Source organism: Physcomitrium patens, chromosome 1, assembly GCF_059467195.1.
Source record: "Physcomitrium patens ecotype Gransden chromosome 1, ASM5946719v1, whole genome shotgun sequence".
NCBI classification, from domain to species: Eukaryota; Viridiplantae; Streptophyta; class Bryopsida; order Funariales; family Funariaceae; genus Physcomitrium; species Physcomitrium patens.
Window position 1 is genome coordinate 27,522,495 of NC_143410.1, and position 11,708 is coordinate 27,534,202.

At 36.8% G+C, this 11,708-nt stretch overlaps 1 protein-coding gene across 1 annotated transcript; it reads left to right on the plus strand.

The window, feature by feature from the left end:
• Positions 1–7,310: 7,310 nt before the first annotated feature.
• On the plus strand, positions 7,311–10,696 carry LOC112274767 (cyclin-A1-4). Its single transcript, XM_024504554.3, has 5 exons — positions 7,311–8,828; positions 8,940–9,242; positions 9,355–9,750; positions 9,881–10,017; positions 10,117–10,696. Exons 1-4 carry the CDS (start codon positions 8,091–8,093, stop codon positions 9,953–9,955), a joined length of 1,512 nt encoding a protein of 503 aa, XP_024360322.1. The 5' UTR covers positions 7,311–8,090; the 3' UTR covers positions 9,956–10,017; positions 10,117–10,696.
• Positions 10,697–11,708: the final 1,012 nt, after the last annotated feature.

Genomic DNA, 11,708 nt, shown 5'->3' on the forward strand with positions numbered 1-11,708 from the left:
ATATTTCAGAAGTCAAGTTTATAAAGATTGTCTCAACAATCATAATCTACCACATTATTTATGGATACACTATATAAAAAAAATACAAGAACTCAATCATCTCACAATAGCTAAATCTATGTTAAAAAATACAAAATAACTTAAAGAAGAAGGAATGACTCATTTTGTTCTTAAGATAGGAACTTGCAAACAATGTATTATTCTTAAGGCAATATAGTTGTGGTAAAAGATATGAGTTCATTGAAGACTCCAAGTTTACTATATATAGTAAATCTTCTCTTTAATTTCTTTGATTGTTTCAAAATCTATTGTCCTATTGAATGTATACATTTATATTCAAATCCATAATATAAACACAAGAAGATTAGTATTACTTGTCAAAAACCATTTACGAATTTGATTATGCAATAAAACCACATCTATATAAAATAATACAAGTTGATGTTTAAAAAACAAAAAATGAGCAAAAAAAAAAAAAAAAAAAAAAAAAATCTAAAATAGCAAACATAATTATCCATTAATACTTAGGAAAGTAAGTCTTATCCATACCAAAGTAGGAGATTAATGAGATAAAAAATAATATGTTAATATATAATATTTAATCACTTAGTTAAGTGAGAGAATAAGTATCCATCTATATCCAATATTTATCTACAACACCACCAATACATGCAAATAAATGTTGGCAAGTTGTAAATTGAAATATGTTATGAGAATGATATCACAAAAGACTTTTCTAAATACGACTCATTTTTAAAATATGATGGCATATAGAATAAAACTTCACATCTTTGGTCTAAATAAATTAAGTGAAGTGAAAATAAAGCATATCACATGTATCACACCATCACCAAAATTAACAACTAAGCTAGTTAACAACCATGCCATCAAAGCAACTCAAGAACGTTTAATGATCATACTTGTATCAAATCATTTATACTCAAGAATCATCACAAAGTTCAAATAATAACACAACTAAATAGAAATATAAGATATTATAATCATGAACTCACCTTCCATGGCTCTAAGATCATTTCTAATTCATCATATTGTTTATTAAAAATACCATACTTCTTCTTTAGTAATTAATTGGATTGACATAAAGTGCTAATAGTACATGCTCTTGCTTAGCACTTTTGTTGTTATTTGATTGCCATCACATATCAATATATTCTTACAACTTGCGAAAGAGGAATGAGGTTTCTTACAATTGAGCAATGATCAAATAACCTATAGTATATTTAGTCAGATTTTCAAACAAAATTTGAGAATGTTGGAAAGGATATATGTGTGTATGTGTGTGTTGAAAGAGAATAACTTATGTGGCTCTTAAGCAAGTAGATTACAAGGACAAATGTTGTACTAATCTGGTTATTTCCGTAAATACTCTCATTGTATTGATGATCTTTAACATCAATAGATACAAAAAAAAATAGGCATAGAAGGTACAAGGCAAGTACAATGAAACACAACACCTTCTTTGGCTATATTGTTGGAGCTAAGTTATTCATGCTTAGAATCACAATCCATATCATAAACTGCAATGAGTACAAGGTTGATAAAGCAAAAAAAAGTGAGGCAGAATGTAGGCCAAGGTCAAAGCACAACATGACATGAAAGAGAGATGGAAGGCATGGCAAGAATATTAAATTAAGACATGTGTCTTGTTCCCTTTTAAGCAAAAAAATATGATTTTTTACAAGAGGCAAGAAATCAAGCAACTACCATGATTGTAACAATAATAAAGATTAGAATAATAATAAATGTAGTTGGTTTTCATTGGTTGCAAATCTAGTAGTAGAAAAATGAATCTAAAGGTTTTTTATTTTTAAAAAATATATATATTTATTTAATAGAAGTAGAGATAAGATTTGACAAAAGTCACCAAATAAACTCCTAAAAAAACATGAAAATTTATATATAAGAAGATAAGTATTTACTTGAATAAAAGCCATTAGATTTTTCATACCCACGATGATTTAGAATGGTCTTCTGCACTTAAGAGTAGTTTGAATTCTATTTGTTAAGAGTATCAAATATTTTTCTATTTTTCTCTTATTTTATGAACGCAGTGAATGCAGCAGCACTCTGAGGGCGTCTGAAACGACTTCTCACCTGCTTCCCCGCTCCATAGCAAAGATCTCTCTCTCCACGCTCCACCCTAACACATCCCAACCTACGAATCCTCTACCCCCTAAAAACCATCTCCCGAAAGCCATTAGGCAATTCTCCGACAATGAAATATCGATACAACCTCAAATCCCACTCAGAACGCACTAAACGCCTCTACCTCTTCAAAACTCTTCAAACTCTCATCAAAGACTTTTCCGAAACTCACCTGTCCAACTCTCATCATCCCGCTTCAGCTGGACACCATATATGGCAGCACTACAAACTGGAGCCACCACCCCCCTTCGATCTTCATTTTCTTCTTCTTCTTCTTCTAGCACTTGCGCGACTAAGTTCCAGACATCCATCGCAGTTACGTAGCCGAGAGGACAATACTTATTAGACGAAGACGGAACGCAGTAATGGCAGCAATAAAAAGAAATAAAATTACAGGAGGGTGGGCAACAGTGGCTGGCTTTGCAACGGGGGAAGGCTGGTTTTGAATTTTGAACATGGACTTGTGGGAAAGAGATTCACGGCCCCCCGCGGCCCCCCGAGTCCTCAGAAGTCGTCATCGTCGTCCGTCGTCAAGGAGAGTGATGGTTTCATGGCGGCAAGCGGCGGCATTATGAGGGAGTGAGTGTCTCCAGGGTGGCCCCTTCCCTTGCATTCATGTGAGCCGCGCAGTGATGCTTACCGACGCTAACTGCCGCCGAATAACGCTGAATACGTCATAAGGGTGTTCAGGCTCTCATCGTGCCGACTGAGGTGGGAGAATCGGTACATCCATTTTAAGTGCTGCGTCGATGAGGCCCGTCATTGAATGAATTCTGTCGATGAGAAACGAGGGAATGCTCTTTGTCGTTGTTTGTTGATGTCCAAAATGGAAAGGAAGAAGGATGTCTTTTTTTGTAAAGACTATACTGTATGGTTGAATGTGTGTATGTGTACAAAAATATACGTAAAATTATATGATAACTTAACTTCCACAGATATAAATTTTATCATTAAAATCAAAATCAAGAAATGAATCTATAACATGGTTTTTTATAAATATTTATTACGTCCATTTTTTAAAAAATATTAAAATTTTTACATAATTATCATAAGAACAATGATTACAAGTTGATTGAATTACTAAAAAAAATGAGTATATTTTTAATTTTTATCCAACTTAGTAAGTTTTATCTTTTTTACTTAATATGAATTTATAAATAGAAATCTAAAGTATTTTAGAAAATTAAAATAAATAATCGCTCTTTATTTTTTAGAATAACCTTGTAAAAAAATAATGTATATCTTGATCATGCTAAATCAAGTTTTGGAATAATCTAAATGGTTTCCTGTTACTGGTCTTAACTGTTATATTTTTTCTAATATAATGATATTTTAAATAATAATAATAATAATAATAATTCTTAATTTTCAGTCCCTTATTTATATCTTCTTAATACTTCAAGATTTTTTTTTTAGTATGTATTATTTATTTATTCTTGACGTAAAAGATCACCTTAGTTTTTGAATAATATTCATACATCTTAAAGATTATCAAATGACTTATTTTATGATAGTATTAAATTTTTTATTATATATATAATTCTTTTAAAACCATTGCTTTGCTATAGAAGATAGAAAAAATCTCTAACAAGATACTAAAATTTTACCATCTTTGGTTTTTATACAAAATCCTCTTAAACATGTTCGTATAGTTTTAAACAAATTACATGTAATGATATAATATGTAAAAACTGTCCAATTTTATAATACTAAAGATGTCTTAAATAACTTGTGAGAATATTTTGAAGATTACTTAAATTTCAATGTTATCTAATATTGTCCAGATCTTATAATTATAAACTTTTACAGCTTTAAATTAATAACTTAACAGAAAAAGTTGGCATTATTTACATCTTAAATAGACATATAAGTTCTTTTATATAAATTTTAAAATTTTGGAAGTTAAAACCTTTATATAAGTAAATAGAGGTGTGATGTTTGAAATCTGTGTTAATTACTTAAGTACTAAAATTATATCAAAAGTCTTATCTTCAAGAAATTTAATTCTAAATAGAAGATAATAAAAGCTAAGCTATTAGTTACTTGATTAATCAAATTTTTTGAAAAATCAAATCAAATCAAAAATTATATTGATACTGATATATGTACCAATATCAATATATAATGTTATTCTAAATTCCATATAGTTTTTGAACAAGAACTTAAATTTTGTATTTAAAATAAAAAATAAAAAATACAAAATAAATTTAAAAATTCAACCACTATATAAACAATCAACAATCAAAGTTTGAATTTATTTTAAATAATCTATGTAATTAATTAGATAAGTTTTTGTCTTGATCTTCTTCTTAAAATACACACATCTATTTAATTTATCATATTTTATCTCATAAAAGCTTCTATTAATCATTTATTTTAATCCTATAACATCAATCTTAATTATATATAACTAAAATTAATTACCAAGTCAATATGATTGTTAAGTTACATATATACATATATAATATTAAAAATATATGTAATATTAATAGTAAAAAACTTTTTTATTTTATTTTAATCAATCTACATATAAAGATTTAAGAGTTTCATCAAACCAAATTACTATAAGCTAATTCAATGTATTTATTGTATATTAAAGATTACATAATATAAATATAATTAATGAAATAGCTTCAAAATTAAACTATATATTAAATTGTACACAAGAAGGTATTACAAGAGTACATAAAAGGGCGTCAATAGTTTTTTATTTTGGTAAATTAAGTCCTATCTCTGCACATTTAGAATATCAAATTAAATGAACTTAATACAATCTAAAGATCCTTATTTTATTTTATTTTAATTTTTAGTATTCTATATAATTGAGATGCAACTTATTCCTATAGAAATTATGTTTTTGTTAGTAGAATTTAGAATAACATTATATTATTTTTATATTTTTATATTTTACACTTTTAATTTAAAATATACTATTTGTATATAAAATATAAGGCAAAAAATAATAGATTATTTTGGCTTCATGATATTTTTTATTTAATTTCGTACTCAAAAATTGTAACAAAGTAACAAATGCCAATATTTTGGGAAGCATACTTTAAACTCATTCTTTGTTTACACGTAATCATCAAAGTTACACCAAAAAGTTTATTCCGAGTCATGTTGTAATTTTCATAATGAACATATTTTTAATAATAGAAGCATGCCTGATTTCTATGTAAAGTAGAAATTACAATGTTTTTAGTAATGATTTTTTCTCTTTCAAATGCTCAAAATCAAAACTGTATTGACAATTAAGAAATACATAAATATATACCCACATACATATAAATGTATACCAAAATTCATATCAAGTGATCAAAGACTTCCATCATCAATCATCAATAACTAGTTTCTTAAATTATACATACATTATATAAACTACCACAAAATAAAAATATTAGTTTCTTAATTTAATTTATATATATATATATATATATATATATGTGCATGTGTGAGTGCGTGCACTTTTATCCCCCATTTTGTGAACATTATCTTACCTATACATACTAGATAATACCTTTATTCGCGCAACATTAAAAGACAGTACCCATATAGCAAATTCTGCTCTCTGTAAAGAAGAAACACACCTCCACAAACAGACAGATACTATCATATGGTGACAATTGTCAGGATGTCCACAATTTCCATTGCAGAGACGTTGGCTGAGCAGAATCCAGGTTAAATTGGGGGAATGAGCTCCACAAATGAGTCTAGGTGGCAAGGGCTCTTGACAAGCTGGCAGCGTGCTTTTATGGTCTTTTCGTGATTCTTCTATTAATGGAGCATGAATTGGAGCACTTTCCGTTTTGTTTTTGAAGCTAATACAAAAGTTTCCTCTTCAGTTTTTTGCTGGATAAATAGAATAAAGTATCGGATTAGCTTCGTCTATGGTAAAATGAATGAATGGCTCCCACGCTTTCTGAGCTTATGTTCTCCTGTCTGGGGAACATTTGGAAAAAGAGTAATAACTTGAAAATTAATAGGCTTTTTAATTTTGGTGCCTTGCGATGTCTAATTAGGGTTTGTGATGGTAATTGTCAACGTTTAAATTTGCCTTATTCATTTATTTATTTATTCTATTTTTTTTTTCTCTTCCTCTCTTGTGGTGCTTTACATGGCTTGGTGACACATATAAAGCACATCTTGACATGTAAACGAAGAGGTGTGACGATGGGTTTCACTATGTTTAAGGGTTTAGATCGTGTCGTTGAAGGATTTTTCAAATATTTTTCAAATCTACTGTTTTATATGTAAAAAAATAGTTGGGTCACGACCAATCCTGTTTGATACTTTAACCTAGAAAAAATTATGTAGAAAATTAGTAAATGGGTACAATCCGCTTGAATCCTATTCGATCATTCTCTTGGTTCCCATTGGTTCCCCTATCCCTGAAAGAGAATATTCCTTTCCAAGTAATGCACTCACAAAATGGCCAGCTTTGCATGTCACAGTTAGAATTAGACGCAACCCAAATTTAACAAATCCAATGAAACGATGCCATCTTCGCAGCAAGCACTTATGGCACCTCTTGCCCCACAAAAGCGTGCATAAATTGGCCCCTTTAAAGTCCATCCCAAACCTTTAAAATAAAAAGCTATAATAAAAATGAGATGCAAAAAGGGGTGAAGAATTCTCCATTGGGGAGACAGAGCGGGGGGAACCTCAAGTGGACACCCCCAAGGGCAGTTCCAGGCTGCCCGGAGCACGGATTCCGCCCGGAATCCGTTAAATTCAGAGCCAGAATGGGCTTGTGGCGCGGCCAGGATTCCACCGCATTCAGTCGCCTGATGGCGCCCGCTCTTGGGGGCGGGGCAGCCAGTTTGAAAAGAGCGAGTGAAGGGCGTTCGTTTTCCCTCCACGAAGCTCCCCGAGAGAGCGCGCCTCTGCGGCCTCCTCTCGCTGTCGATGAAACCTCCACCATCTCGGATGTTCAAATTATAATGCGTCCCCTTGACGCCACAAAATCCAGGAAAAAAAAAAGAAAAAAGAAAAATACTATAAAATGCTCGAACGTGAAGAGATCAAATGGGGAATTTATTGCTGTCATCCTCAGTCAAGTATCAAACCGTGGGAAGTCACCGTCGTTGTTGTCGTCGTCTCTTTCGAATGGAAGCGGGGGATGTAGCTCTTTCATCTGTGCCGGTTTTGTAATTCTGGGTTTGCCTCAGGGGAGGATGACGAGGTCGATGAAGTTCTGAATTAGTTTGTTTGTGTGGGTTTCCTTGGTGTTTGAGCGAGGGAAGCGGGAAAATTTGAGGGTGTCCTGTTCCCGCCCGCCTGTAGATGGAGTCTCTGGCATGTTGCGTGCGGGGGGTTGCCAGGGGTATATGACTCTCGTTGTCTCCTGCAGTGGTAGTGTTGTGGTTTTTCACTGTTTGACAGTTGGATTCTGGTTTCCTGAGAGGTTAGAGGTGGCCTGTGAGTGGCTGCGGTTGTGGAAGTTGTCACCTGCAGCCAACGGGAGCCTGTTTGCTAGTTGTGAATCCGTGAAAGAGCGGCTTTAGTGGAAGAAACGGAATTGGAGTAAAGATCCGGCGGTTTTGAAGGGGTCTTGTGCTGTTGCCACATTTCGCGAAGGGGTTAGAGTGGCTGAAGCATCATCTTGCACGGGCGCTGTTTGTCCGGAATAGGAGCTGAGAGTGTTGTGATGGACTGCAGCTTGAAGCTGTGTCAGATACTCTGATGGTCGCTTCGCTCTACTCTGACATGCCGGGGCGGTTGTGCTTGCCAGAGTTGTTCGTGCAGCAGAGGTGGTCGTGAAGTTTTGTAGGCATGCGAAGATTTGTGGCACAGAAGCTTGAGAACACGTCGCCTCTGACTCGAAGCTAGAAAATTGAGCCGAGAGCGGCTTTTGTACAAATTAATTTATGTCCCAAGCTTGACGAGTGAAGTTCAAAGTCCGGAAGACGTGAAAGGTCTTCATTATGTGCGGTGAGTTGCGAGATTCCATCCTAAGATCTGTGGAAGTAGTCAACCACACCGCGAAAATTTCGACAATGGCAGCTGAGACGGTGAGGCGTTTGCGTCCGCGCGCGGAAGGTTCCGCAGTTGCAACAGCCCCTTCAGAGAGTGCGAGGTTGACGAGAGCATCGACTAAGCGATCAGCCGTAGAAGATCCCAATGCCATTGTTCTGCACCCTAGGAAGCGGACCGTGCAGTCCAATGGCAGACGTGCCCCCCTCACTGACATATCGAAGCTGGTCAATGCTGCTTCAATTTCCAGTTTCGCAGTTGATATACTGAACTTACAGCACCAGGACGTGAAATCTAAACTGACTGTGGAAGGAGACGAAAATGATCTTCCGAAAATTCACGAAGAGTTTTGTGCAGTGGAGAGTGAACCGTGTCCTTCCAAAAATGTCCTCCAAGATCTCTCATTGCATTCCCAATTGCTTGACCCTCAAGCACAATCGGAACCTGAGTCGGAAGATAGTTCTACGGAAACAGCACCTCTAGAAGAACGAACCGTGCGTAACCTTGCTCAGTACAAGAGTTCAAAGGGTTCGGTGATGCAAGGCGATCTTTTCAATGACACTAGCTGCATGGGAAATCCGACTTGTTCGAAGGGGTCGACGTTTGAAGACATCGACGCTGACGAATCTGATCCCCAAATGTGCAGCACATACGCCACGGACATTTACGAGCATCTCCGAATGGCTGAGGTGAGGATCTCTCACCCATTTAATTTGTATTGGGTTATGATTCAATGACTTGCAGTTCAGGTTTAGCTTTGTGAATGTTTTAACTGAACTGAGGGCTTTCACTGCGTCCAGATCAAGCGCAGGCCTGCTACAAATTTCATGGAGGTCATGCAAAGGGATATAAGTCCAAGTATGAGGGGAATTCTCATTGATTGGCTTGTCGAAGTTGCTGAAGAATATAAATTACTTCCGGACACTCTTTACTTGACGGTTGCCTACATTGATCGGTTCCTTTCCTGCAACACTGTTACGCGGCAACGATTACAGCTCTTAGGCGTATCCTCTATGCTTATTGCTGCCAAGTACGAGGAGATTTGTGCACCTCAAGTTGAGGAATTCTGCTACATAACGGATAACACCTACCGACGTGAAGAGGTACACACGCTCACTGACAGGATGCTTGCCATGAATCGCTTAAAAATGATAACTTATTGAAGGGCCCACATGCGTTCAAAATCCTGACTAGCATGGCACTGTTGATGAGCAGGTTCTAGAGATGGAAATGAAAATTCTAAGGGAGTTGAAGTTTGAGCTGACGACGCCCACAACGAAGAGCTTCTTGAGGCGATTCGTCCGAGCTGCCCAATCGAGTTGCCAGGCTCCAGCCCTAGTTTTGGAATTCCTAGGGAACTTCCTTGCCGAACTCACCCTTACTGAGTACAGTATGCTGGGATTCCTGCCATCTATGGTAGCTGCATCCGCAGTGTATTTGGCCAAGCTAACTCTCGATCCGTCGAAATGTCCATGGGATGCGTCTTTGCAACATTACACTGGGTATAGGGCATCTGAGTTGGAGAAGTGCGTGAAAGTGATTCATGATTTGCAGCGGAACACTAGTAGTTGTATTCTTCCTGCTATTCGAGAGAAGTATAGAAAACATAAGGTAAGTCTGCTGCATTTGTTTGATCTCATTTCTTTGAACGTAGGGTAGTCCTGTTGGTTGGTTTCCTCGTAATTTAATGACAGTAGCTAGAGAGGATGTATCTAACTCTGTGCACTTTTTCGTAATGCAGTTTAAGTGTGTGGAAATGTTGACACCTCCATCAGTAATACCCCCAGAATTTTTTATTGACTCCGAACGCTGCTGACCATCTGAAGCTTCTCATAACAGTTCATATCAACTCAATCACTAATGCGTTGCCTGCTACAGGTAAGCTCTGATTACATTCTCTGCTCTCTGCTCAAAAGCTGCCTGGCTGCGTTTTAAAGGTCGTGGAGGCTAATCCGACATTGTCTTGTTGTCATGCAGTTCAAGCGTGTGTATCCACTGGCGACAGCGACTGGCCCTGGGGTACCCAAGGACCGTGAACAAAATAAGGGTTTGAGGTTGTGTCGACAGTTGGAAATTATGCCAGAGGCCCTGAGACCTGACAGAAACTCATTGCACAGTCTTCGCTGGTCTTCTTTCAGGGTCTGTGGCGTACAAAGAGTGGAAGACACTGTCATGACCTCCCGAGTAGCAGAAAACCGAGAAATCTACAATATCTAGACTTTATTTTTGTTAATATGGGTGCTGTGCAGTAGTTGCCCAGTGAGAACGAATGATCATGAAAATAGCTTTGTACTTGTAAAAAAAGCATTTTGTGTTTTGTATATCTTTTAATCTGGAAAATTTCCTCAGCGCATTGTCAGTATGTTAGCAACTTTCTCACAAGGAGAGTTTTAAAAAGACCCGTATGACTTCAGCAGTATCGTAGCATCAAAAAACGACGTAGCGTATGGTTGATATAGCAGGAGATTACTCGCAAAGTTGAGGTGCGGGATTCCATGATAATTGTACATTTTCAAGAATCAGATAAACGAAGTAAAAGTAATTTTTTTCACTTAAACGAGAAGTGTCTTTGTATCTGTCTCATTTCCCTCACTCTGCTGCACGGTCCATTCCTACGAATTTGGTTTTAATATGTTCGGATAATGTACTACCATGTCACAAAACTTTCCACAGTGGAAAGCTCACCTGGTGAGTAGGCTGCCAACTTTGTCCCACTCATTTTTCACCTCGTCCCCGCTTCCATAGCGACGATCGGATCCAATAACGAGTATCCTGTGCGTGGGTGATCCGCAACAGTGTCGTCCCCCTGCAACATCAACGTCCAACCTGTCGAACATCAGTTTTTTAACTACCTAATCATCTCTCCATCTTAAGAGATAACTACCCTTCCATCTGCTCCAATCGAACCAACCCCCGAAGTGTGTGCATGCAGTACCAACACCTTTTTCCCTGTCTCTCTACCGCAGTAGCGAGATTCAGAAACACCGGTTGTGCTCATGATCTGCGGTCCCTGCCCTTCTTTCTGCTCGCTCATCAGTTGTGTGCACTTGCATTTAAAACCTGATTTCCCGAGTGCGTTGCATGTGCTCCCCAGGCCATGGTGGCAAAGGGCGGTCCCTGTCCACAGCCATGGGCGGTGCTCCCATGCTCCCCAGCAAAAATCAGCCCTGCAGCAGTAGCAGCAACAACAGCAGCAGCAGCAGTGTTAATGCAAATCCCACGCTCCCTGCCTGGCCATGACCATAATCAAAGATTTGTCTGAAGCTTTCAGACTCTGTTCTGCTAACAGCTTCAGCCATTCATTCACTCCATCTCCCTTGAAACTGAGTGTTAGTAGTCTGCCGTTTTAGCAGAGCGGAAAAAGCCTTAAATGATCACAATGTATGACATGAGCTTGTGGGACATTAAATTGGTTTTTGATAAGGCTGTACTATTTATGAGAAAATGTTGTGGAATTTTAAATACAGAGCAGTGGCAGGTTTGTGGGGTTGTAGATTGTTGAATTCAATGTAGTTCCAACGAATGGGGAGGAGCGGAAGAAACTACTTTGATGTTAGCCTATTGAAGGT